The 26,094-nt window shown below is 63.2% G+C and overlaps 2 protein-coding genes across 6 annotated transcripts in view; one reads left to right on the top strand and one right to left on the bottom strand.

The window, feature by feature from the left end:
• RUVBL2 (RuvB like AAA ATPase 2) overlaps positions 1-12,828 on the top strand; it is a 16,989-nt gene extending 4,161 nt beyond the window's left edge. For both annotated transcript variants that reach the window (XM_032677465.1, XM_032677466.1), the window contains exons 5-15: positions 1,379-1,508; positions 2,568-2,634; positions 4,161-4,267; positions 4,877-4,970; positions 6,424-6,547; positions 7,916-8,010; positions 8,813-8,931; positions 9,399-9,518; positions 10,349-10,478; positions 11,319-11,433; positions 12,755-12,828. In XM_032677465.1, coding sequence (XP_032533356.1) covers positions 1,379-1,508; positions 2,568-2,634; positions 4,161-4,267; positions 4,877-4,970; positions 6,424-6,547; positions 7,916-8,010; positions 8,813-8,931; positions 9,399-9,518; positions 10,349-10,478; positions 11,319-11,433; positions 12,755-12,780 — 1,127 coding nt within the window. In that variant the 3' untranslated portion in view covers positions 12,781-12,828. The remainder of the gene's footprint in view (positions 1-1,378; positions 1,509-2,567; positions 2,635-4,160; positions 4,268-4,876; positions 4,971-6,423; positions 6,548-7,915; positions 8,011-8,812; positions 8,932-9,398; positions 9,519-10,348; positions 10,479-11,318; positions 11,434-12,754) is intronic.
• PNKP (polynucleotide kinase 3'-phosphatase) lies at positions 12,820-26,094 on the bottom strand. Of its 4 annotated transcripts, none has more exons than XM_032677461.1 (16): positions 25,525-26,094; positions 24,747-24,793; positions 23,115-23,399; positions 21,624-21,703; positions 21,438-21,495; positions 19,550-19,657; positions 19,375-19,446; positions 18,094-18,142; positions 17,224-17,294; positions 16,238-16,330; positions 16,061-16,154; positions 15,352-15,413; positions 15,154-15,242; positions 14,067-14,154; positions 13,274-13,335; positions 12,820-13,022 (listed from the first exon to the last, which is right to left on the bottom strand). In XM_032677461.1, exons 1-16 carry the CDS (start codon positions 25,640-25,642, stop codon positions 12,893-12,895), a joined length of 1,506 nt encoding a protein of 501 aa, XP_032533352.1. In that variant the 5' UTR covers positions 25,643-26,094; the 3' UTR covers positions 12,820-12,892. The 4 variants fall into 4 exon arrangements, with proteins under 4 accessions (XP_032533352.1, XP_032533354.1, XP_032533351.1 ...); XM_032677463.1 differs by having other exon boundaries at positions 15,154-15,263; positions 19,589-19,657; XM_032677460.1 differs by having other exon boundaries at positions 12,821-13,022; positions 15,154-15,263.

Here is a 26,094-nt window from a genome sequence, read left to right as displayed (position 1 = left end):
GGCCATTGCCATGGGTGGGTGAGCCCCAAAAAAACACAAAATCACCCCAAAATCGCCCCAAAACCTGCCTCAAAACCTTCTCAAATCGTCCTAAAAAATCCAGCCCCAAAACACCCTGAAAACCTCTGAAAAAACCACCCCCCAGAATTCCCCCCTCAAAACCGTGCTCGTGGCTGGGCAGCCTGGCACGGGCAAGACGGCCATTGCCATGGGTGGGTGAGCCCCAAAAAACCCCAAAATCACCCCAAAACCTGCCTCAAAACCGTCTCAAATCCTCCTAAAAAGAACCAGCCTCAAATCACCCCAAAATCACCCCAAAAATCTCTTCAATGCCACCCCAAAAAACCTCCAAATATCACCCAAAAAAAACCCAAAGAGTCACCAAATATCCCCCCAGGACTGCTCCTGACCCCCAAAATTCCCCCCAAGACCCCTCCTGACCCCCCAAATCCTTCAAAGACCCCTCCTGACCCCCCAAATCCTTCAAAGACCCCTCCTGACCCCCCCAAATCCTTCAAAGACCCCTCCAAAACCCTTCCTGACCCCCCAAATCCCCGCCAAGCCCCCTCTTGACCCCCCACATTCCACCCCAAATCCACAGGGCTGGCTCAGGCACTGGGCCCCGACACCCCATTTATGGCCAATGTCCCCCCAAAATCCCCCTCAAATCCCTCCTAAACCCCCTCCTGAGCCCCCAAATCCCCCCCAAGACCCCTCCTGACCCCCCAAATCCCCCCCAAGACCCCCCAAAACCCCTCTCCCCCCACAGGGCTGGCTCAGACTCTGGGCCCCGACACCCCATTTATGGGCAATTGCCCCCCAAAATTCCCCTCAAATCCCTCCTAAACCCCCTCCTGACCCCCCAGATCTCCTCCAAGACCCCTCCTGACCCCCCAGATTGCCCTCAGGACTCCTCCTGACCCCCCAAGTCCCCCCCAAATCCCTCCAAGACACCCCAAATTCCACCCCAGATCCTCAGGACTGGCTCAGGCACTGGGCCCCGACACCCCATTTATGGCCAATGTCCCCCCAAGATCCCCCTCAAATCCCTCCTAAACCCCCTCCTGACCCCCCAAGTCCCCCCCAAATCCCTCTAAGACCCCTCAAGTCCCCCCCAAATCCCCCCCAAGACCCCTCCTGACCTTCCAAATCCCCCTCAAGACCCCCTAAAACCTCTCTGCCCCCTCAGGGCTGGCTCAGGCACTGGGCCCCGACACCTCATTTATGGCCAATGTCCCCCCAAGATCCCCCTCAAATCCCTCCTAAACCCCCTCCTGACCCCCCAAGTCCCCCCCAAATCCCTCTAAGACCCCCCAAATCCCCCCAAAGCCCCCCCAAATCCCCCCGGAGCCCCCCCAAACCCCCTCTCTCCCCGCAGGGATGGCTCAGGCCCTGGGCCCCGACACCCCCTTCACGGCCATCGCGGGCAGCGAGATCTTCTCCCTGGAGATGTCCCGCACCGAGGCCCTGACCCAGGCCTTCCGCCGCTCCATCGGCGTCCGCATCAAGTACGGGGGCGTTTGGGGGGGACCCCAACATTTGGGGGGCCCCACGCCACGTTTTGGGGTCCTCCAACCCCATTTTGTGCTTCCCACACCTCGTTTTCCCTTTTCGTTTTGAGTTTTGTTTCACTTTTCTCCTCCAGTTTTGGGGTTCCCTCTGCTCCATTTTGACCTCCTGACTCCCAATTTTGGGCTCCCCGTCTGGATTTTGGGGTCTCCCCTAATTTTGGGGTCCCCCTTGCCCCATTTTGGGGTCCCCCCACCCCGTTTTGTGCCTCCCACGCCTCGTTTTCCCCTTTTCGTTTGGAGCTTTGTTACTCTTTTCTCCTCAATTTCGGGGTTCCCCCTGCTCCATTTCGACCACCTGACCCCCAATTTTGGGTTCCCCATCTGGATTTTGGGGTCTCCCCTAATTTTGGGGTCCCCCTTGCCCCATTTTGGGGTTTCTCCACCCCCTTTTGTGCTTCCCACACCTCGTCTTCTCTTTAATTTTGAGCTTTCTTTCCCTTTCTCCCTACCAATTTTGGGGTTCCCGCTGCTCCATTTCAACCTCCTGACCCCCAATTTTGGGGTTCCCCAAAATTTTGGGGTCTCCCCTCCCCATTTTGGGGTCCTTTACCCTGTTTTGGGGTCCCCCCACCCCATTTTGTGTCTTCTTCCCTTTTCATTTTGAGCTTTGTTTCACTTTCCCCCCAACTTTTGGGGTTTCCTCTGCCCCATTTAAACCTCCCAGTCCCCAACTTCGGGGTCTCCCACCCCAATTTTGGGCTCCCTTCCCAAATTTTGGGGTCCCCTTTCAATCTCTGGGGTCCCTTCCCCAATTTTGGGGTCTCTTCCCCAATTTTGGGGTGTCCCCCCCCCCAATTTTGTGTCTCCCCTCTCAATTTTCAGCTCCGTTTCTCTGCTCCCTCTTCCAATTCCAGCCTCCCCCTCCCCAGTTCCAGCCTCCCCCTCCAAATTTTGGGGGGTCCCCCCAATTCTGGGGTCCCCCCTAAACCTCAGGGGGGAGATTTTCGGGGTCCCCCCTCATTTTCGGGGGGGTTTTCCCCCCGTTTTTCCCGCCAGGGAGGAGACGGAGATCATCGAGGGGGAGGTGGTGGAGATCCAGATCGACCGGCCTGCCACGGGCACGGTGAGGGGGGACCCCAAAACCCCGCAGGGATCCCCAAAAACCCCTCAGGGACCCCCAAAACCATCTCAGGAACCCACAAAAACCCCTCAGGGACCCCAAAACCACCTCAGGGACCCCCAAAACCACCTCAGGGACCCCCAAAACCACCTCAGGAGCCATTGAAACACCTTCAGGGACCCCCAAAACCACCCCAGGGAACCCCAAAACAACCTCAGGGACCCCTGGAACCACCTTAGAGCTGCCCTAAACTGCCTCAGGGATCCCCAAAACCATCTCAGGGACCCCCAAAACCACCCCAGGGACCCCCAAAAACCCCGCAGGGACCCCCAAAACTATCTCAGGGATCCCCAAAATCATCTCAGGGACCCCCAAAACTATCTCAGAACCCATTGAAACACCTTCAGGGACACCCAAAACCATCTCAGAACCCATTGAAACACCTTCAGAGACCCCCAAAACCACCTCAGGGACCTCCAAAACAACCTCAGGGACCCCCAAAATTGTCTCAGGGACCCCCAAAACCATCTCAGGGACCCCAAAACCCCGCAGGGACCCCAAAAACCACCTCAGGAGCCATTGAAACACCTTCAGGGACCCCCAAAACCACCTCAGGGACCCCCAAACCCATCTCAGGAACCCACAGAAACCACCTCAGGGACCCCCAAAACCACCTCAGGGACCCCCAAAACCACTTCAGGAGCCATTGAAACACCTTCAGGGACCCCCAAAACCACCCCAGGGAACCCCAAAACAACCTCAGGGACCCCTGGAACCACCTTAGAGCCGCCCGAAACTGCCTCAGGGATCCCCAAAACCATCTCAGGGACCCCCCAAAACCACCCCAGGGACCCCCAAAACCACCTCAGGGACACCCAAAGCCCCCTCAGGGACGCCCAAAACCATCTCAGAACCCATTGAAACACCTGCAGAGACCTCCAAAACCACCTCAGGGACCTCCAAAACAATCTCAGGGACCCCCAAAATTGTCTCAGGGATCCCCAAAACACCCTCAGGGACCCCCAAAACCACCTCAGGACCCATTGAAACACTTTCAGAGACCCCCAAAATCACCTCAGGGACCTGCAAAACCACCTCAGGGATCCCCAAAACCATCTCAGGCATCCCCAAAACCATCTCAGGGATCCCCAAAACCCCCTCAGGGACCCCCAAAACCCCCTCAGGGACCCCCAAAACCCCCTCAGGGACCCCCAAAACCCCCTCAGGGACCCCCAAAACAATCTCAGGGACCCCCAAAACAATCTCAGGGACCCCCAAAACCATCTCAGGGACCTGCAAAACCATCTCAGGGACCCCCAAAACCATCTCAGGGACCCCCAGACCATCTCAGAGACCCCCAGACCACCTCAGGAACCCCCAAAACAACTCAGAGACCTCCGAAACCACCTCAGGGACCCCCAAAACAATCTCAGGGACCCCCAAAACAACCTCAGGGATCCCCTAAACTTCCTCAGGACCCCCCAAAATCGTGGGGGGACCCCCCAAAGCCCCTTTTTTTTCCCCTGCAGGGGACAAAGGTGGGGAAGCTGACGCTGAAGACGACGGAGATGGAGACCATTTATGACCTGGGGGCCAAGATGATCGAGGCCCTGAGCAAGGAGAAGGTGCAGGCGGGGTGAGTGGGGGCTCCCCAAAACTGGGGCACCCCAAAAACGGGGGGGACACACCCCAAAAACGGGCAGGGGACCCCAAAATTTGAGGGGACGGGGGCTGGAATTGAAGGGGGCAGGCGGTGGAGGGACTGGGGGTGGAGGTGGGTGAGGAGAAAGACCCCAAATGGGGGTGGGGGAGGCCAAAATTGGGGGATGGGACCCCAAAATTTGAGGGGGAAAACCCCCAAAATCAAGGGGACTCCAAAAATGGGAGGGGGCCCAGAAATGGGGTGCAGGTGTCTCAGAATTGGGTGGGGGGAAACCCCTCAAATTTGGAGTGGAAAGTCTGAAATGGGCTGAAAATGGGGGTGGGGGAGCCCAAAATTTGGGAATGGGACCCCGAAATTTGGGGGGGGGGACAGCCCCAAAATGGGGGGGACCCCAAAAAAATGGGAGGGGGCCCAGAAATGGGGGGCAGGTTTCTCAGAATTGGGGGGGGGGGGAAAAAACCCCAAATTTGGGGGGGAAAGGCTGAAACGGAGCTGGAAGTGGGGTGGGGGCCCCAAATGGGGGTGGGGGAGCCCAAAATTCGGGGATGGGACCCCCAAAACGTGTGGTTTTGCCCCCCCAAGGGACGTGATCACCATCGACAAGGCCACGGGCAAGATCTCCAAGCTCGGCCGCTCCTTCACCCGGGCACGGGACTACGATGCCATGGGGGCTCAGGTGGGGTTTTGGGGGGCACAGGGGGGGTTTGAGGGGTCCTGGAGGGGTTTTGGGGGGCTCAGGGGGGGTTTTGGGGGGCTCAGGGGGGGTTTAGGGGGCTCAGGTGGGGTTTGGGGGGGGCACAGGGAGGGTTTTAGGGGACAGGTGGGGTTTTGGGAGGCACAGGAGTGATTTTGGGGGGTCCTGGAGGGGTTTTAGGGGGCACAGTTGGGGTTTTGGGGGGTCCTGCAGGGGTTTGGGGGGCACGGGGGGGGGTTGGGGGGGGTCCTGGAGGGGTTTGGGGGGGCTCAGGTGGGGTTTTGGGGGGCCATAGGAGGGATTTTAGGGGGGCATAGAGGGGATTTTAGGGGACACAGGGAAGGTTTTGGGGGGTCCTGGAGGGGTTTGGGGGGTCCTGGAGGGGTTTGGGGGGCACAGGGGGGGTTTTGGGGGAGAGAGATGGGATCTGGGGGGTCCTGGAGGAGTTTTGGGGGGCTCAGGTAAGGTTTGGGGGGGCTCAGGTGGGATTTTGGGGGGCTCAGGGGTGTTTAGGGGGGTCCTGGAGGGTTTTGGGGGGCACAGGTGGGGTTTTGGGGGGCCATAGGAGGGATTTTAGGGGGCACAGGTGGGGTTTGGGGGGGCTCAGGTGGGGTTTGGGGGGTCCTGGAGGGGTTTTGGGGGGCACGGGGGGGGGTTTGGGGGGTTCTGGAAGGGTTTTAGGGGGCACAGGTGGGGGTTTGGGAGGCCATAGGAGGGATTTTAGGGGGTACAGGGGGGATTTGGGGGGCACAAGTGGGGTTCGTGGGGGCTCAGGTGGGGTTTGGGAGAGAGCAGGTGGGGTTTGGGGGTCCTGGAGGGGTTTTAGGGGGGCACAGGGGGGATTTTAGGGGACAGAGGGGAGGTTTTGGGGGGCACAGGAGGAGTTTTAGGGGGGCACAGGGAGGGTTTTAGGGGACAGAGATGGGATTTGGGGGGTCCTGGAGGAGTTTTGGGGGGCTCAGGTGGGGTTTGGGGGTCTTAAGTGAGGTTTTGGGGGGCACAGGTGGGGTTTTGGGGGGTCTTGAAGGGGTTTGGGGGGCTCAGGTGGGGTTTTGGGGGGCACAGGTGGGGTTTTGGGGGGTCTTGGAGGGGTTTGGGAGGCTCAGGTGGGGTTTGGGGGGCTCAGGTGGGGTTTGGGGGGCACAGGGAGGGTTTGAGGAACTCTGAGGGTTTCAACTGGAGTTTGGGGGTTCTCAGGTGGGATTTTGGGGCTCTCAGGTGGGATTTTGGGGTGCCCCTGACCCCAGTTTTTGTCCCCCCCAGATGAAATTCGTGCAGTGCCCCGACGGGGAGCTGCACAACAGGGGACTGGGGGGGTTTGGGGGGTCTCTCAGGGCAGGGTCAGGTTTGGGGGGCTCTGAGGGTTTCAGTGGGGGTATGGAGGGTCTCAGGTGAGATTTTGGGGTGCCCCTGACCCCATTTTTGTCCCCCCCAGACCAAATTCGTGCAGTGCCCCGACGGGGAGCTGCAGAAGCGGCGCGAGGTCGTTCACACGGTGTCGCTGCACGAGATCGACGTCATCAACTCCCGCACCCAGGGCTTCCTGGCCCTCTTCTCCGGTACCCTGGGACCCCCAAACCTCACCCTGGGACCCCCAAACTGACCCCCACCCACCCCTGGGATTCCTGGCCCTCTTCTCGGGTACCCTGGGACCCCCAAACTCATCCTGGGACCCCCAAACTGACCCCCACCCACCCCAGGGATTCCTGGCCCTCTTCTCGGGTACCCTGGGACCCCCAAAACTGACCCTGGGCCCCCAAAACTGACCCTGGGACCCCCAAACTGACCCCCACCCACCCCTGGGATTCCTGGCCCTCTTATTGGGTACCCTGGGACCCCCAAAACTCACCCTGAGACCCCCAAACTGACCCCCACCCACCCCAGGGATTCCTCACCCTCTTCTGGGGTACCCTGGGACCCCCAAACTGCTCCTCACTCACCTCAGGGCTTCCTTGCCCTCTTCTTGGGTACCCCAGGACCCCCTGGGACCCCCAAACCTCACCCTGGGACCCCCAGACTGACCCACACCCACCCCAGGGCTTCCTGGCCCTCTTCTTGGGTACCCTGGGACCCCCTGGGACCCCAAACTGACCCTGGGACCCCCAAACTGACCCACACCCACCCCAGGGCTTCCTGGTTCTCTTCTCGGGTACCCTGGGACCCTCAAAACTCACCTTGGGCCCCCCAAACTGCCCCTGGGACCCCCAAACTGACCCCCACCCACCCCAGGGATCCTCCCCAAACCCCTCCCCAATCCCCCCCAACCACCCCATAACCCCCCCAAACCCCTCCCCAACCACCTCATAACCCCCCCAAACCCCTCCCCAACCACCTCATAACCTCCCCAAAACCCCTCCCCAATCCCCCCAACCATCCCATAACCCCCCCAAACCCCTCCCCAACCACCTCATAACCTCCCCAAACCCCTCCCCAATCCCCCCCAAACACCCCATAACCCCCCAAACCCCTCCCCAATCCCCCCCAAACCACCCCATAAGACCCCTGAACCCCTCCCTAGTCCCCTCAAACCACCCCATAACCCCCCCAAACCCCTCCCCAATCCCCCCCAAACCACCTCATAACTGCCCCAAACCCCTCCCCAATTCCCCCCAGCCATCCCATAACCCCCCCAAGCCCCTCCCCAGCCCCCCCAAACCACCCCATAAGACCCCTGAACCCCTCCCTAGACCCCTCAAACCACCCCATAACCCCCCCAAACCCCTCCCCAGCCCCCCGTTGCAGGGGACATGGGGCAGATCAAGCCGGAGGTGCGGGAGCAGATCAACCCCTCCCAAACCACCCCATAACCCCCCAAACCACCCCATAACCCCCCAAACCTCTCCCCAACCCCCCCAAACTGCCCCATAACTGCCCCAAACTGCTCCCAAACCACCCCATAACCCCCCAACCCCCTTGGTTTGGTGCAGGGGACACGGGGGAGATCAAGCCGGAGGTGCGGGAACAGATCAACGCCAAAGTGGCCGAGTGGCGCGAGGAGGGCAAGGCCGAGGTCATCCCTGGGGTGAGCCCTGAACCACAGGGACCCCAAAACCTGCTCAGGGACCCCCGAAAACAGCTCAGGGACCCCCGAAACCACCTCAGGGACCCCTAAAGCCAGCTCAGGGACCCCTAAAGCCAGGTCAGGGACTCCCAAAACGATCTCAGGGACCCCTAAAGCCAGCTCAGGGACCCCTAAAGCCAGGTCAGGGACCCCCAAAACCTGCTCAGGGACCCTCAAAACCATCTTAGGGACCCCCAAAACCACCTCAGGACCCATTGAAACACCTTCAGGGATCCCCAAAACCACCTCAGGGACCCCCAAAACTGCCTCAAGGACCCTCAAAACCATCTCAGGGACCCCCAAAACCATCTCAGGGACCCCTGAAACCATCTCAGGACCCATTGAAACACCTTCAGGGGCCCCCAAAGCCACCTCAGGGACCCCTGAAACCGCCTCAGGACCCATTGAATCACCTTCAGGGATCCCCAAAACTACCTCAAGACCCATTGGAACACCTTCAGGGACCCCCAAAACCACCTCAGGGACCCCCAGAACCAGCTCAGAGACCCCCAAAACCGCCCCAGAGACCCACAAAACCACCCTAGGGATCCCCAAAACCCCTCTCTCAGAGGAACCAGATGACAAATAACCCAAATCAGCCACACCAGGAGCTCCCAAACCCCCTCAGGGATCCCCCAAATCCCCCCTGGGCATCCCCAGAACCCCTTCAGGGCCCTCCAAGAGCCCCCCAGGACCCCCAAAACCCCTCTGGGCACCCCCAGAACCACCCAAGAGCCCCCCAGGACCCCTCTGACCCCCCCAGGTGCTGTTCATCGACGAGGTTCACATGTTGGACATCGAGAGCTTCTCCTTCCTCAACCGGGCGCTGGAGAGCGACATGGCCCCGGTGCTGATCATGGCCACCAACCGCGGCATCACCAGGTACCTGGGCACACCTGGGGGGCACCTGGGCACACCTGGGGCACAGCCAGACCCCCCCAGCCCTCACCTGTGCCCCCCAGGATCCGGGGCACTGCCCACTGCAGTCCCCACGGGCTGCCCTTGGACATACCTTGGGGGCACGTGGGCACACCTGAGGGACACCTGGGCACACCTGGGGGCACCTGGGCACACCTGGACACACCTGGGGTGCACCTGGACACACTTGGACACAACTGGGGGGCACCTGGGCACACCTGGGGACACCTGGACACACCTGGGAGGCTCCTGGACACACCTGGGGGGGCTCCTGAGCACACCTCGGGGACACCTGGACACATCTGGAGGTCTCCTGGGCACACCTAGGGAGCACCTGGCCACACCTGGGGGGCACCTGGACACACCTGGGGACACTTGGGCACACCTGGGACACACCAGGCCTCACCTGTGCCCCCCTCGTGCCCCCCCAGGATCCGGGGCACCGCCCACCGCAGCCCCCACGGGCTGCCCTTGGACCTGCTGGACCGGCTGCTGATCATCGCCACGGCCCCCTACGGGGACAAGGAGACCCGGCAGATCCTCAAGATCCGGTGGGACACCCCGAAAACACCCCTGGGCACCCCCAAAAACACCCCCGAGCCCTGAAATCCATCCTGACACACCCTAAACCCTGCCCCCAAACACACCTGGGCACCCCAAAAACCATCGCCAGGGCTCCGTACGGGGACAAGGAGACTCGGCAGGTCCTCAAGATCCGGTGGGACACCCCGAAAACACCCCTGGGCCCTGAAATCCATCCTGACACACCCCAAACCCTGCCCCCAAACACACCTGGGCACCCCAAAAACCATCGCCAGGGCTCCATACGGGGACAAGGAGACCTGGCAGATCCTCAAGATCCGGTGGGACACCCCGAAAACACCCCTGGGCACCCCCTCAGGGTCCCCCCTGAGCCATTTTGGGGCTCCCCTGACCCATTTTTGGGCTCTCTCAACCCATTTTCAGGTCATCCTGACCCATTTTGGGTTTTCAGGTCCCCCTGAGCCGTTTTGGGGCTCTCTTGATGTGTTTTTGGGTCCCTCAACCCATTTTTTTAGTCCCTCTGACCCATTTTCTCGTCCCCCTGACCCATTTTTGGGGCTCCCCTGCCCCATTTTTGGGGCTCCCTCGACCCATTTTCAGGTCCTCTTGACCCATTTTGGGGCTCTCCTGATGCATTTTTAGGTTCCCCTGAGCCATTTTGGGGGTCCCCTGACCCATTTTCTGGTCCTCCTGACCCATTTTTTACTCCCCCTGACCCATTTTCTGGTCCTCTTGACTCATTTTGGGCTCCCCTGACCCATTTTTTACTCCCCCTGACACATTTTGAGGCTCCCCTGACCCATTTTTGGGGTCCCCCCACCCTGTTTTGGGGGTGCAGGTGCGAGGAGGAGGACGTGGAGATGTCGGAGGACGCCTACGCGGTGCTGACGCGCATCGGGCTGGAGACGTCGCTGCGCTACGCGATGCAGCTCATCACTGCTGCCAGCCTGGTGGCCAGGAAACGCAAGGTGGGCACCCCAAAACCCGGGGGGGACCCCAAAACCTTGGGGGTGGACCCCTAAACCCAGGGAGGACCCCAAAACCCGGGGGCAGGACCCCCAGAGCACGAGGAGCAGGGTCAGAGCCTTCACTGTGGGACGCAGCTCATCGCCACAAAATTGTGGGGTGGGACCCTAAAATTATGGGGGAGGACCCCAAATAGGGGGAGGACCCCAAAAGTGGGGGTCAGCGTGTGGGGCCTGGATGCCAGGTGAGGGTTTGTGGGGTCTGGGGAAACATGAGGGGAAAGGGTGGGAAACGTGAGAGGGAGAGGGAGGGAAATGTGAGGGGAGAAAGGCGGGAAATGTGAGGGGACAAAAGGGCGGGAAACGTGAGGGGGAAAAGGGGGGGAAATGTGAGGGGAAAATGGAGGGAAACATGAGGGGAAAATGGAGGGAAATGTGAGGGGGAAAAGGGTGGGAAATGTGAGGGGAAAAGGGGGGGAAATGTGAGGGGAAAATGGAGGGAAACATGAGGGGAAAAGGGAGGGAAACGTGAGGGAAAATGGAGGGAAACATGAGGGGAAAATGGAGGGAAACGTGAGGGGAAAATGGAGGGAAATGTGAGGGGGAAAAGGGCGGGAAATGTGAGGGGAAAAGGGCGGGAAACGTGAGGGGAAAATGGCAGGAAACGTGAAGGAGAAAATGGAGGCAAATGTGAGGGGAAAGGGCAGGAAACATGAGGGAAAATGGAAGGAAACATGAGGGGAAAATGGCAGGAAATGTGAGGGGAAAAGGGCGGGAAATGGGAGAGGAAACATTTTGGGGTCCCCTCCGACATTTTGGGGTCCCCCCACCTTTGCTCCCCAGGGCACGGAGGTGGGCGTGGAGGACATCAAGCGCGTGTATTCCCTGTTCCTGGACGAGTCGCGCTCCACTCAGTACATGAGGGAATACCAGGAGGCCTTTCTGTTCAACGAGCTCCGTGAGCACCTGGGGGGCACCTGGGCACACCTGGGGGACACCTGGGCACACCTGGGGGACACCTGGGGGGCTGCTGGGGACATCTGGACACATCTGGGGGGTTCCTGGGCACACCTGGGGGGCACCTGGGCACACCTGGGGAGTGCCTGTGGACATTTGGGCACACCTGGGGGGCACCTGGACACACCTGGGGGACACTTGGGCACACCTGGAGGGCTGCTGGGCACACTTGGGGGGCACCTGGGCACACCTGAGGTCACCTGGGGGACACCTGGACATATCTGGGGGACATTTGGGCACACCTGGGGGGCACCTGGGGACATTTGGGCACACCTGGGGGCACCTGGACACACCTGGGGACACTTGGGTACACCTGGGGGGCACCTGAGGACACCTAGGGGGTACCTGGACACACCTGGGGGGGCACCTGGACATACCTGGGAACACTTGGGCACACCTGGGGGGCACCTGGACACACCTGGGGGGCTCCTGGGCACACCTAGGGACATCTAGGGGACACCTGAGGACACCTGGGGGGCACCTGGGGACACCTTGAGCACACCTGGGGGCACCTGGACACACCTGGGGACACTTGGGCACACCTTGGGGGCACCTGGGGACACTTGGGCACACCTGGGGGGCTCCTGGGCACACCTAGGGACATCTAGGGGACACCTGAGGACACCTGGGGGTCCCTGGGCCAGGGTGGGTGACACTGGGGACATGGGTCAAAACGGGACAGGAGAGAAATGGTGTAAAAATGGGGCCAAAATGGGTGAAATTGGGCAAAAATGGGGTGGGGAAAACGACCAAAAATTGAGGGGTAAGGGGTGAAAATTGAACAAATGGAGCAAAAATGGGGAAATTGGGCAAAAAAGGGAGGAAAGCGGTAAAAATGGGAGAAATGGGGGGGAAATGGGAGAAGCAAAAAAAAATGGGTGGAATGGAGCAAAATGTGAGAAACGGTAAAAATTGGGTAAATATCGGAGATATAAGGTAAAAATTAAGGAATTGGGGCAAAATCAGAGGAATTGGGTAAAACTGGGACAAAAATAAGAGGAAGTAGAGTGAAAATTGGAGGGAATTGGGTAAAAATGGGAGAAAATGGGTAAAAACGGGAAAATTAGGAATAAAAGTGGGGGAAATGGGGGAAAACGCAGGAAAATAGGTAAAAATGAAGGAATTGGGGGCAAAATGGGAGAAATCGGGTAAAACCCAGTAGGAAACGGGGCTAAAACGGGACGAAGTGGGTAAAAATGAGGGGGAAAGGGGTAAATTGGGGGGGTCCCTGGTTTAGTCCCCCCTCCCCTTTCTCTCCACAGAGGGTGAATCCATGGAAACGCCGTGACCCCCCCCCCACCCCTCCCCCACTTTGTACAATAAACCCGATTTGGAGCCAAATTTGGAGGGATTTGGGGCGGTTTGGGGGCAGTGCCTTTATTGGGGGGCTGGGGGGCGGCTCATCCGTCACTGAACTGGAAGAAGAGGCGCCGGCGTTGGGGGTCCGGGGGGTCCCCAAAATCTGGCACGAAGGGGATCTTGAGGATTTGGGAGAAGCCCTCGGCGAGGGAGGGGGAGACAAAGTGTTTCCTGGGAAACGGGGGGGGAAAAACGCGAAGAATTGGGCAAAACCACATAAAATTGGGAGGAAAAAACGGGAACGCAAACCACGTAAAATTGGGGGGAAAAAAACTGGAATGGGGGGAAAATTGAAGGGGGAATAGGGTAAAACCCCCAGGAATGGGGAAAGCTGGAGAGGAGTCGTGAAAAATCCCCTCAGCCCTCCCAGGTTCCCACCAGGATCCATCAGGACCCCCCAAGATCCCCCAGAGCCCCCTCACCTGTAGCCAAACAGGACGGCGTCGGTGACGGGGACGTGGCCGCTCTGTGTCATATCCCGGAACTTTTGGGGGTGAAAACCCAAAAATGAGGGTTCAGGGGGTGCTGAGGGGAAACCCCCCCAACTCTCCAGACCCCCTCGGGACCCGACACCGCCCCTGGTCCCCTCAAACCCATCCAGACCCTCCCACTAAACCCCAAACCCCCCCAGGATCCCCACAGACTCACTCAGGAATCCCCAAAACCCCACCAGGACCCCTCCAGACCCCCCCAAACCACACCAGGAACCCCCCCAAACCACACCAGGACCCCTCCAGATCCCCCCTCAGGACCCCCCCAAACCCCCTCAGGACCCCTCCAGACCCACTCAGGACCCCCCCAGACCCCCCCAGGACCTCCCCAAATCCCCTCAGGACCTCTCTAGACCCCCCCCTCAAGAGCCCCCCAAACCCCCTCAGGACCCCTCCAGCCCCCCCCCGAGCCCCCCAAACCCCACCAGGACTCCCCTAAACCCCCTCAGGACCCCTCCAGACCCACTCAGGACCCCCCCCAGGATCCCCCCAGACCTCCTCAGGACCCCTCCAGACCCCCCCAGAGCCCCTCAAACCCCACCAGGACCCCCCCAAGCCCTCCCAGGACCCCTCCAGACTCCCTCAGGACCCCTCCAGACCCCCCCAAACCCCACCAGGACTCCCCTAAACCCCTTCAGGACCCCTCCAGACCCCCCCCAAACCCCCTCAGGACCCCCCCAAGCCCCCCCAGGACCCCTCCAGACCCCCTCAGGACCCCCCTGACCCGGCAGTTGTGCCATGCCTGCTCCAGACTCGCGGTGAACTCAAGGCACCGACACGGCACCGACGCTTCCCGGGCACAGGACACGAACCTGGGGGGGGACATGGCTGGGTTGGGGGGGATCCCCCAAACCTGGGAGGGTCCCACAGCCCCGGGAGGGACCCCAAAATCCCAGGAAGGAGCAGTTTCCAGAGCCCTCCCAGTAGCTCCCAGTGCCTCACCTCAATTCCCAGTTCACCCTCCATTAGCCCCCAGCACCCTCCCAGTGCACCCCAACACCTCCCAGTAGCTCCCAGTGCCTCACCTCAATTCCCAGTTCACCCTCCATTAGCCCCCAGCACCCTCCCAGTGCACCCCAACACCTCCCAGTGCCCTCCCAGTGCCTCACCTCAATTCCCAGTTCACCCTCCATTAGCCCCCAACACCCTCCCAGTGCACCCCAACACCTCCCAGTGCCCTCCCAGTGCCTCACCTCAATTCCCAGTTCACCCTCCATTAGCCCCCAACACCCTCCCAGTGCACCCAGTCAGCTCCCAGTGGCTCCCAACGCCTCCCAGTGCCCTCCCAGTGCCTCACCTCAATTCCCAGGTCACCCTCCATTAGTCCCCAGCACCCTCCCAGTGCCCCTCAACACCTCCCAGCACCCTCCCAGTGCCCCTCAACACCTCCTAGTGCCTCCCAACACCTCCCAGTGCTCTCCCAGTGGCCCCCAACACCTCCCAGTGCCCCCCCCACACCTCCCAGTGCCTCCCAGTGCCTCACCTCGATTCCCAGTTTCCCCCCCATTAGTCCCCAGCACCCTCCCAGTGCCCCTCAGCACCTCCCAGTGCCTCCCAACACCTCCCAGTGCCTCCCAGTAGCCTCTACCACCACCCAGCACCCTCCCAGTGCTTCCACTCAGCTCCCAGTGCCCTCCCAGTGCCCCTCAACACCTCCCAGTGCCCTCCCAGTGCCTCTCCCAGTGCTCTCCCAGTGGCCCCCAACACCTCCCAGTGCCCTCCTGGTGCCCCCCAACACCTCCCAGCACCCTCCCAGTGCTCCCACTCAGCTCCCAGTGCCCTCCCAGTGCCCTCCCAGTGCCCCGACTGGCCTCTGTCGTGACTCGGGGTCGGGGTTGGTGTTGTCGACGACGACGGGCCGACCCTTGGCCAGGGCGGCCGAGCAGGCGGAGACGCAGCGCTGCCACGAGCCCAGCGTGTCCTGGGGGGCACCGGCGGTCACCGAGGGGGCCACAATGGCCACTGGGCCACCCTGGGCCGAGGGACTCGCCCGGGGCTCAGCAACTCACCCTGTTGACGTATTCGTATCCCGCCGGGACCAGGTGCCGCTTCACGAAGGTGGATTTGCCGGCTGCGGGGTGGAAATTTTCCCTTTTTCCCCCCCCACCTTTTGCCTCCTGTTTCCCGCCATTTTCCCCCCCTCATGTTTCCCGCCATTTTTTTCCCCGCCATTTTTGCCCTCACTTTTCCCGCCCTTTTCCCCCTCACGTTTCTGGCCCTTTTTACCTTCATGTTTCCAGTCACGCTTTTCACCCTTTTTCCTCATGTTACCTGCCTTTTTCAAAGCCCTCACATTTCCCTCCCTTTCCCCCTCACATTTCCCTCCCTTTTCCCCTCACATTTCCCCCCATTCCCCCTCACGTTTCCCTCCCTTTTCCCCTCACGTTTCCTCCCGTTCCCCCTCACATTTCCCACTCTTTCCCCTTCACATTTCCCACTCTTTTTCCCCTCATGTTTCCCACTCTTTCCCCCTCTTATTTCCCTCCCTTTCCCCCTCACATTTCCCCCCATTCCCCCTCACATTTTCCACCTTTTTCCCCTCGCATTTCCCCCCATTCTCCCTCACGTTTCCCACTCTTTTTCCCTCACGTTTCCTCCCGTTTCCCCTCACATTTCCCACTCTTTTTCCCTCACGTTTCCACCCTTTTCCCCTCACATTTCCCACCCTTTTCCCTTTCTCCCCACAGCACTCGCAGATCTCAGGGCTCGCTCACTCACCGCCGGGGAAGCCGACGGCCACCAGCACCTCGGGCCGGCGCGACACCAGCTCGTCCCGGGTGGGCACCGGGCGGGTTTCGGTGTCCAGGCGGCGCTGGGGGCGAGGGCACAGCTCAGGGGTTTGGGGTCACTCCCGGGGTTTGGGGTCTGGGGTCCCTCCGGACCGGGGGCACTCACGGGGTCGAAGGCCGGGAGCTCGAAGGGCGCCGGGGCCCAGCCCAGGAACATCTCCTCGGGAGTCAGGAACCGCAGCCCCGCGTTGAGGGCGAACTGGGGGGAATGGGATCAGCTGGGGGGGAACTGGGGGCACTGGGATCAGCTGGGGGGGAACTGGGGAGGGACTGGGGGGCACTGGGATCAACTGGGGGGGAACTGGGGAGGGACTGGGGGGCACTGGGATCAGCTGCGGGGACTGGGATCAACTGGGGGGGAATGGGGGCCACTGGGATCAGCTGGGGGGGAACTGGGGGCACTGGGATCAGCTGGGGGGGAACTGGGATCAGCTGGGGGGGAACTGGGGGCACTGGGATCAACTGGGGGAGTGAATTAGGGGCACTGGGATCAGCTGGGGAGGGACTGGGGCCACTGGGATCAGCTGGGGGGGGATTGGGGGCACCGGGATCAGCTGGGGGAGTGAATTGGGGGCACTGGGATCAGCTGGGGGGCAACTGGGGGCACTGAGATCAACTGGGGGGGAACTGGGGGCACTGGGATCAGCTGAGGGGAACTGGGGGGGGAGCTGGGGGCACTGGGATCAGCTGGGAGGGAACTGGGGGGCACTGGGATCAGCTGGGAAGGGGAACTAGGGGGGGGACTGGGGGCACTGGGATCAGCTGGAGGGACTGGGGGAGGTGAACTGGAAGAATTGGGATCAACTTAGGGGCACTGGGAGGGCAAACTGGGGGGGAATTGGGTGGGACAGGGGGCATGGGGAGGGTGAACTGGGGAGACTGGGAGGGACTGGGAAGGAGATGGGGGGCACTGGGAGGGCCCCAAGGGTTTTGGGGGTTTCCCAGGGGTTTTGGAGAGGGGTCCCAGGGGGTTTTGGGGGCTCCCCAGGGATTTTAGAGGGGGTCTGGAGGGGGGTCCCAGGGATCTGGGGGGGTCCCTCAGGGGATTTTGGGAGTTGGGGGTGGTTCCCAGGAGGGGTTTTGGGGTCCCACCGCTCGGTCACTGCAGGAGAAATCCTTCTTCTTCCGCCCTGGGGCCCAGTTTGGGGGACGCCCGGCGGCGTCTGGGGGGGAAACGGGGTTGAATGAGGGGACTGGGACCCCCCCGGGACCCCAAAACCCCCTCAGGGCCCCCTCTGAATCCATTCCCCACCCCCTGACCCCAAATCCCCCCCAGGGACCCCCCAAACACCCTCAAGACCCCCCCAGTGTCTCCCCAGAGCACCCCAATGTCACCCCAGTGTCCCCAAATCCTCCCCAGGGACCCCCCAAACACCCTCAAGACCCCCCCAGTGTCTCCCCAGAGCACCCCAATGTCACCCCAGTGTTCCCAAATCCCCTCTGGGACCCCCCAAACACCCCCAAGACCCCCCCAGTGCCTCCCCAGAACACCCCAATGTCACCTCAGTGTCCCCAAATCCCCTCGGGGACCCCCCAGGACCCCCCCAGTACCTCCCCAAAACACCCCAATGTCATCTCAGTGTCCCCAAATCCCCTCAGGGACCCCCCAAACACCCCCAGAACACCCCAATGTCACCCCAGTGTCCCCAAATCCCCCCCAGGGACCCCCCAAACACCCCTAGGACCCCCCCAGTGCCTCCCCAGAACACCCCAATGTCACCCCAGTGTCCCCAAATCCACCCTGGGACCCCCCTAAACACCCCCAGGACCCCCCCATTCCCCCCAGAACACCCCAATGTCATCCCCAGTGTCCCCAAATCCCCTCCTGGGGACCCCCAAACCCCCCTCAGGACCCCAAAACCCTCCCAGGGCCTCCCTTGAACCCCCAAAGCTCCCCCTGAGACCCTCCCAAACACCCCCAGGACCCCCCTTGAGCCCCCCCAAACCCCCCCCCCCGCTCACCCCCCACGTAGAAACTGTCGGGCACCGACACGGCCACGGCCCCGTTGGCCTGAGGGAGCCAAACCAGTGAGCCCAGTTCACACCAGTTCACACCAGTGACCCCCCACGGACCTCCCAGTATCCTCCCAGTCCCCTCCTGGTCCCTCCCAGTACCTTCCTCTCAGTTCCCAGTCCCTCCCAGTGCCCCCCCTCAGTTCCCAGTCCCCTCCCAGTCCCTCCCCCTCGGTTCCCAGTCCCTCCCAGTGCCCCCCCTCAGTTCCCAGTCCCCTCCCAGTCCCTCCCCCTCGGTTCCCAGTCCCTCCCAGTGCCCCCCCTCAGTTCCCAGTCCCCTCCCAGTCCCTCCCCCTTGGTTCCCAGTCCCTTCTAGTGCCCCCTCTCAGTTCTCAGTATCCTCCCAGTCCCTCCCTGTGCCCCCCCTCAGTTCCCAGTCCCCTCCCAGTCCCTCCCAGTGCCTCCCTCTCTGTTCCCAGTCCTCTCCCAGTGCCCCCCCCTCGGTTCCTGGCTCCCTCCCAGTCCCTCCCCCTCAGTTCCCAGTCCCTCCTAGTGCCCCCCTTCTGTTCCCAGTTCCCTCCCAGTCCCTCCCAGTGCTCCCTCCTGTGTTCCCTCCCAGTGCCCCTCAGCCCCTCCCAGTATCCTCCCAGTCCCCTCCAGTGCTCCCCCTCAATTCCCAGTCCCTCCCAGTGCCCCCACTCAGTTCCCAGCTCCCTCCCAGTCCCTCCCAGTGCCCCCACTCAGTTCCCAGCTCCCTCCCAGTGCCCCCACAGTTCCCAGTCCCCTCCCAGTCCCTCCCAGTGCCCCCACAGTTCCCAGTCCTCTCCTAGTCCCTCCCAGTGCCCCCCTCTCTGTTCCCAGTCCCTCCCAGTGCCCCCCTCTCTGTTCCCAGTCCTCTCCCAGTGCCCCCCTCTCTGTTCCCAGTCCTCTCCCAGTGCCCCCCTCTCTGTTCCCAGTCCTCTCCCAGTGCCCCCCTCTCTGTTCCCAGTCCTCTCCCAGTGCCCCCCCTCGGTTCCCAGTCCCTCCCAGTGCCCCCCCCTCGGTTCCCAGTTCCCTCCCAGTCCCTCCCCGTGCCCCCCCTCGGTTCCCAGTCCCTCCCAGTGCCCCCCTCTCTGTTCCCAGTCCCTCCCAGTGCCCCTCCTCTGTTCCCAGTCCCTCCCAGTGCCCCCCCTCTGTTCCCAGTCCCTCCCAGTGCCCCCCTCTCTGTTCCCAGTCCCTCCCAGTGCCCCCCCTTGGTTCCCAGTCCCTCCCCCCCTGTTCCCAGTGCCTCCCAGTCCCTCCCAGTGCCACCTTCTCGCACAGGTGGTCCCACATTCCCAGCACTGGTTTCCTGTAGACCCCCGGCCCTGTCGCCACCAGCACCTGCATTGGGGGTGGGAGGGGGGTGTCCAACACCTCGGGGGGGGTTCCCCGGACCCCTGGGGAGGTCCCCGAGTTTGGGGGGGGCTCGGGGGGTCCCCCAGACCTGCAGGGTGACCCCGAGGTGCTGCGACACGGCCTCCACCTTGGCCTGGAACAGCTCCGGGCGCAGCCGCCCCCGAGAGATCCCCAGCTGGTTGGTGAACACCACGAGCTGGGGGGGCACAAAAAAGGGGGTTTGGGGGGGTCCCTGAGGGGTTTGGGGGGTCCCCAAGAGATTTGTGGGGTCCCTGAGAGGTTGAGGGGGGGATTGAAGGGGGTTTTAGGGATCTCTGAGAGATTTGGGGGATCTGGAGGCAGAGGAGCCCCCGAGAGATCCCCAGCTGGTTGGTGAACACCACGAGCTGGGGGGGCACAAAAAAGGGGGTTTGGGGGGGCCCCTGAGGGGTTTGGGGGGGGTTGGAGGGGTTTGGGGGGGGTTGGAGGGGATTTGGGGGGGATTGGAGGGGATTTGGGGAGTCTGGGGGCAGAGGTGTCCCCAGGAGATCCCCAGCTGGTTGGTGAACACCACGAGGTGGGGGGGCACAAAAAAGGGGGTTTGAGGGGGTCCCTGAGAGGTTTGGGGGGTCCCCAAGAGATTTGTGGGGTCCCTGAGAGGTTGAGGGGGGGATTGAAGGGGGTTTTAGGGATCTCTGAGAGATTTGGGGGATCTGGAGGCAGAGGAGCCCCCGAGAGATCCCCAGCTGGTTGGTGAACACCACGAGCTGGGGGGGCACAAAAAAGAGGGTTTGGGGGGGCCCCTGAGGGGTTTGGGGGGTACCTGAGGGGTTTGGGGGGGGGTTGGAGGGGATTTGGGGGGGATTGGAGGGGGTTTGGGGGGTCTGGGGGCAGAGGAGCCCCCGAGAGATCCCCAGCTGGTTGGTGAACACCACGAGCTGGGGGGGCACAAAAAACGGGGTTTGGGGGTCCTGAGGGGTTTGGGGGGTCCCTGAGGGGTTTGGGGGGTCCCTGAGGGGTTTGGGGGGGATTGGAGGGGATTTGGGGGGGATTGGAGGAGGGTTTGGGGGGTCTGGGGGCAGAGGTGCCCCCGGGAGATCCCCACCTGGTTGGTGAATATCATGAGCTAGGGGGGCACAAAAAAGGGGGTTTGGGGGGTCCCTGAGGGGTTTGGGGGGGTCCTCGAGGGGTTTGGGGGGGTCCCAGAGAGGTTTGGGGGGGATTGGAGAGGATTTGGGGGATCTGGGGGCAGAGGTGTCCCCGGGAGATCCCCACCTGGTTGGTGAACACCACGAGCTGGGGGGGCACAAAAGGGGGGTTTGGGAGGTCCTTTGAGAGATTTGGGGGGTCCCCAAGAGGTTTTGGGGGGGATGTGGGGGGGTCTGAGGGTGATTTGGAGGGGGGATAAAGAGGCTCAGGGGGATTTGGGAGGTCTTGGGAGGGTCTGGGGGGGTTTGGGGGGTTCTGGGGGGGACGGGGGTGATCTATGGGGAGCATTTGGGGGGGGTCAGCATTGTTTTGGGGGGGGCTTAGGGGGTCCCTTGGAGGGGTTTTGGGGAGTCATTGTGGGTTGGGGGGATTTGGGGGGCCCTTGGGGTCCTTGAAGGAGTTTTGGGGGATCATTGGAGATTTGGGGGGGCTTAGTGAGGTCCTTGAAGGGGTTTGGGGGGGTCATTGGGGGGTGGGGGGATTTGGGGGGCCCTTGGGGTCCTTGAAGAGGTTTTGGGGGGTCGTTGGGGGGATTTGGGGGGGCCCTTGGCGTCCTTGAAGGGTTTTGGGGGGGTGGATTTCGAGAGGTCTTGGGGGGGTTCAGGAGAGTTTTGGGGGGTCCTGGGGGGTCTCAGGTGGATCCCAGGGGGATCACTGAAGGTCTCCAGGGGATTTGGGGGATCTGGGGGGAGGGGGGGGTCAGCGGGTTTTTTGGGGGGGTTCCCATGATTTGGGGGGGCTCAGGGGGGGTCACAGGGTGGGATTTTGGGGGGGGGGGAGGGTCTCACCTTATACCCCTCCTTCTGCAGCTCCTTCAGCTTCTTGGGGACCTCGGGGTACAAAATCCTGGGGGGTAAGGAGGCAAAAAAAAGGAATAAAAGGGAACAAAAAGGGTGAGACCCCCCCCAAAACAGCCTTGGGACACCCCAAAACCATCCTGGCCCCCCCCAAAATCATCCCCCCCCCCCCCTCACCTCCAGTCGTCGGGGCTGGTGGGAAACACCTTCCCCGAGCGGGGGGTGATGAGGGTCCCGTCCAGGTCGAACCCCGCGATCTGGGGGGGCCCCAAAAACAAGGGGGGGGGGTCACAGAGAGCGGGGACCCCCCCCCCAGAGAGATGGGGGGCACCCCAGGGGGGCTGGAGGGGGGAGGGGGAGGTTACCCCCCTGAAGGGGCTGTTTTTTGGGGGGGTGGGGCTGGTTTTGGGGGGCTCAGGGGGGTGTGAAGGGGTTGAGATGGTTTGAGGGAGGGGGGGAATTTAGGGGGGGTCTGAGGGGGTGTTGGGGGGTCCTGGGAGTGGGATTTGGGGGGGTCTGGAGGTGCTGGAGGGGTTTGGGGGTGTCTGGGGGGGGCCCTGAGGGGGCTGGGGGCGCTTTGGGGGGAACTGAGGGAGTTTGGGGGTGTCTGGGGGACCTGAGGGGTCTGGGGGCACTTTGGGGGGGCCTGAGGGGGTTTGGGGGTATCTGGGGGGGGTCTGAGGGGTCCCGGGGGGGTTTGGGGGTGTCTGGGAGGGCCCTGAGGGGTCTGGGGGCACTTTGGGGGGGCCTGAGGGGGTTTGGGGGTATCTGGGGGGGGTCTGAGGGGTCCTGGGATAGGTTTGGGGGTATCTGGGGGGGCTTTGAGGGGTCCAGGGGCAGTTTGGGGGGGGTTCAGGGGGCCCTGAGGGGTCCTGGGGGTCTCTGGGGGGGACCTGAGGGGTCCTGGGGTGAGTTTGGGGGTGTCTGGGGGGGCCCTGAGGGGTCCTGGGGAAGGGGGGGGGATTGGAGGTGTCTGGGGGGGGCCTGAGGGGTCCAGGGGAAGGGGTTTGGGGGTGTCTGGGGAGCCTGAGGGGTCCTGGGGGGATTTTGGGGGTATCTGGGGGGCCCCTGAGGGGCCTGGGGGCAGTTTGGGGGGACCTGAGTGGTCCGGGGGGGGTTTGGGGGTATCTGGGGGGCCCCTGAGGGGCCCGGGGGCAGTTTGGGGGGACCTGAGTGGTCCTGGGGGGGTTTGGGGGTATCTGGGGGGACCCTGAGGGGTCCGGGGGGGGTTGGGAGTGTCTGGGGGGCCCTGAGGGGACCTGGGGGGGTTTGGGGGTGTCTGAGGGGTCCGGGGGGGGTTTGGGGGTGTCTGGGGGGGCCCTGAGGGGTCCTGGGGGGGTTTGGAGGTGTCTGAGGGGTCCTGGGGGGGTTTGGGGGTGTCTGGGGGGGCCTGAGGGGGGTTTGGGGGTCTGGGGGGGGGGGCTGAGGGGTCCTGGAGGGGTTTGGGGGTATCTGAGGGGGTCTGAGGGGTCCGGGGGGGGTTGGGGGGTCCCGGGAACCCTGTGGGGGCCCCTGTGGTTGAGTTTTGGGGTCCCGGGGGGGATCTGGGGGGTTTGGGGGTCCTGGGGGGGAGGTGCTGGGTCTGGGGGTCTCTAAGGGGGGGTTCCTGAGGGGGGGGGGGTGTAGGACCCCCCAAACCCACTTTATCCCCCCCAAACCCCCTCATACCTTCGTGCTGGGCCGCACCCCCGGGGGGGTGTAAATCAGGAGGGTCCCAAACTTCTGCCACCCCCCCACTTTGGGGGGGCTGAGGGGCCCCTTTTTGGCCGGGGGGGGTGAGAGCTCCTCGGGGGGGCTGGGGGGGCGTTTTGGGGGGCGGGGGGGGGACCCCTCAAAGTGCAGCTCCAGGGGGTACCTCCCGTTCACCAGGAACAGGGTCTGACCCGGCCGGAGGGTCCCGCGGCCCCCCCGGCCCAGCTCGGACCCCCCCACCGAGCTGGGGTTCACTCCACACTGGGGGGGCACAACAGAGTTGGGGGGGACCCCAAAATGACCCCCCAGAACCCCAAAATCCCCCAACCCCCTCCCAGGACTCTCAAACCCCCCCCGGACCCCCAAACTTCTCCTCAGGACCCCCCGACCCAGCTCAGCCCCCCCCACCGAGCTGGGGTTCACTCCACGCTGGGGGGGCACAACAGAGTTGGGGGGGACCCCAAAATGACCCCACAGAACCCCAAAATCCCCCTCAGAACCCCCCAAAAACCCCCAAACTTCTCCTCAGGACCCCCCGGATCAGCTCAGCCCCCCCCCACCGAGCTGGGGTTCACTCCACGCTGGGGGGGCACAACAGAGTTGGGGGGGCCCCCAAAATGACCCCCAGAACCCCAAAATCCCCCTCAGAACCCCCCAAAAACCCCCAAACTTCTCCTCAGAACCCCCCGACCCAGCTCAGCCCCCCCCCCCCACTGAGCTGGGGTTGACTCCACGCTGGGGGGGCACAACGGAGTTGGGGGGGCCCAAAATGACCCCCAGGACCCCCCAAAATCCTCCTCAAAAGTATCCTAGCTTAGAGACCCCCCCCAAGTCCCCCCAGGACCCCCCAAACCCTCCCCGGGACCCCTCTCAATCACCCCAGGACCCCCTCAAGGACCCCCCCAAACCTCTCCAGGACACCCCCAAACCCGGTCAGAAACCCCCAAACCCCCCAAGGACCCCCCCAAGAACCCGTAAATCACCCCAGGACCCCCCCAGGGACCCCCAAACATCCCCAGGACCCTCCCAAGTCCCCTTAAATCACCCCAGGACCCCCCCAAGGACCCCCCAAACCCCCCAAGGACACCCCCAAACCCCCTTAAAACGCCCCAGGACCCCCCCCAAGGACCCCCTAAGGACACCCCCAAACCCCCTCAGGAGCCCCCCAAACCCCCTCAGGAACCCCCCAAACCCCCTCAGGAACCCCCCTAAATCACCCCAGGACCCCCCCAGGGACCCCCAAACATCCCCAGGACCCCCCAAAGCCCCCTTAAATCACCCCAGGACCCCCCCAAGGACCCCCCAAACCCCCCCAAGGACACTCCCAAAACCCCTCAGAACCCCCTGAGGACCTCCAAGGACCCCCCAAGTCCCCCCCAGGCCCCCCCCAAACACCCTCAGGACCCCCCTAAATCCCCTTAAATCACTCCAGGACCCCCCCCCGGGACCCCCAAACATCCCTAGGACACCCCCAAGCCCCCTTAAATCACCCCAGGACCCCCCCAACCCCCCTTAAATCATCCCAGGACCCCCCCAAGGATCCCCCAAACCCGTCAAGGACACCCCCAAAGCCCCTCAGGACCCCCCAAACCCCCCCAGCCCCCCCACCTGTGTGACCAGGGCGGTGCCCTCGGCGTAGTTGGCCACGACCTCCACTGGGGGGGCGAGGAGGGAGGGGGGTGTCAGATTTGGGGGACCCCTGACCCCCCCCCCCCAAATCGGGGGGTCCTGGGGTGGGATCTGGTAGGTTTTGAGGGGTCCTGGAGGGGGTTTGGGGGGGTCGGGGGGAGGATTTGGGGGGGTCTGGGGGCTCCCGAGGGGTCTGAGGGGTTAGTGGGGGGTCCCTGGGGGGGGTCTTGGGGGAGGGGGTGTCCGTTGGGGGGGGGTGTCCGGTTCCCTCGGTGTCCCAGAATTGACCGCGGGGGGGTTCCGGGGGGTCCAGGGGGTGTCCCGCGGGGGGACCTGGGCGGTGGTCCCGGGGGGTCCTGAGGGGTCCGAGGGGTCCTGGGGGGTCTGGGGTCTCCCGGAGGGAGTCCCGGGGGGGGTCCAGGGGGTCTCCCACGGGGGGTCCTGGGGGGTGGTCTCGAGGGGTCCTGGGGGGTCCCGAGGGAGGGGTCCGGAGGGGTCCATGGGGTGGTCCCGGGTGGTCCTGGGGGGGCTCTGGGGTCTCCCGGAGGGGGTTCCGGGGGGCCCTGGGGGCGGTCACGGGGGCGGGTCCCGGAGGGGGTCCCGGGGGGGGTCCAGGGGGTCTCCCGCGGGGGGTCCTGGGGGGGTGGTCCCGGGGGGTCCTGAGGGGTCCCGAGGGAGGGGTCCGGGGGTGTCCTGGGGGGTATCCCGGGAGATCGCAGGGGGGATCTCGGGGGTCTCCCGGGGGTCCCACACGCACCCTGCTGCCGGGAGCACTTGCGGTCGGTGACTCCGGTGAGCGGCCCCCGGCCCAGCACCACGGGCTGCCCGTCGGGCAGCGGCACCGGCCCCGCCAGGCCGCGCAGCTCCGCCCGCATGGCCCGGGGACCGGGACCGGGATCGGGGACCGGGAATGGGATCTGGAACCGGGAACGGGATGGAGGGGAACAGAGGAACCGGGGACGGGAACCGGGGACGGAGCCGGACCGGGATCGAGGGGACACCGTGCTCTTGGCCACGCCCCTTCTTGGCCCGGTACGTAACTTCCTGTTCTTGCCCTTCCCCTTCCGCTCTCCCGTTCCCGCCTTTTCTGACCTTGAACGCGCCGCTTCCGGGTTGTGTGGCCGCGCCCCTCATGGGTAAACCACGCCCCTATGTCTAAACCACGCCCTCGATGTACAACCTACGCTAATTTATGGTATTTGGCCACGCCCCCACATGGCACGGGCAAAAAGAGGACTTCCGGTCTTGCTACGCCGCCGCTTCCGGTGGGTTGAGCGTCCACGGCGCCCCCTGGCGGTGGAGGACGGGATTGGTCCTCCAAGGGTTG

Source organism: Chiroxiphia lanceolata, unplaced genomic scaffold, assembly GCF_009829145.1.
Source record: "Chiroxiphia lanceolata isolate bChiLan1 unplaced genomic scaffold, bChiLan1.pri scaffold_59_arrow_ctg1, whole genome shotgun sequence".
In the NCBI taxonomy this organism is placed as follows: Eukaryota; Metazoa; Chordata; class Aves; order Passeriformes; family Pipridae; genus Chiroxiphia; species Chiroxiphia lanceolata.
The sequence above is the reverse complement of the archived record's forward strand: the minus strand, read 5'-3'. Positions and strand labels throughout refer to the sequence as shown.

What these genes read in the sequence shown, in the direction of transcription:
- PNKP (XM_032677460.1), bottom strand. Translation starts at nt 25,642, where the DNA reads ATGCGGGCGGAGCTGCGCGGCCTGGCGGGGCCGGTGCCGCTGCCCGAC. An exon ending in CGACAGTTTCTACGTGGGGG is followed by an intron (nt 17,295 to 18,093) that starts GTGAGCGGGGGG and finishes TTTCCCCCCCAG; the next exon opens with ACGCCGCCGGGCGTCCCCCA. An exon ending in GATACGAATACGTCAACAGG is followed by an intron (nt 15,264 to 15,351) that starts GTGAGTTGCTGA and finishes GGTGCCCCCCAG; the next exon opens with GACACGCTGGGCTCGTGGCA.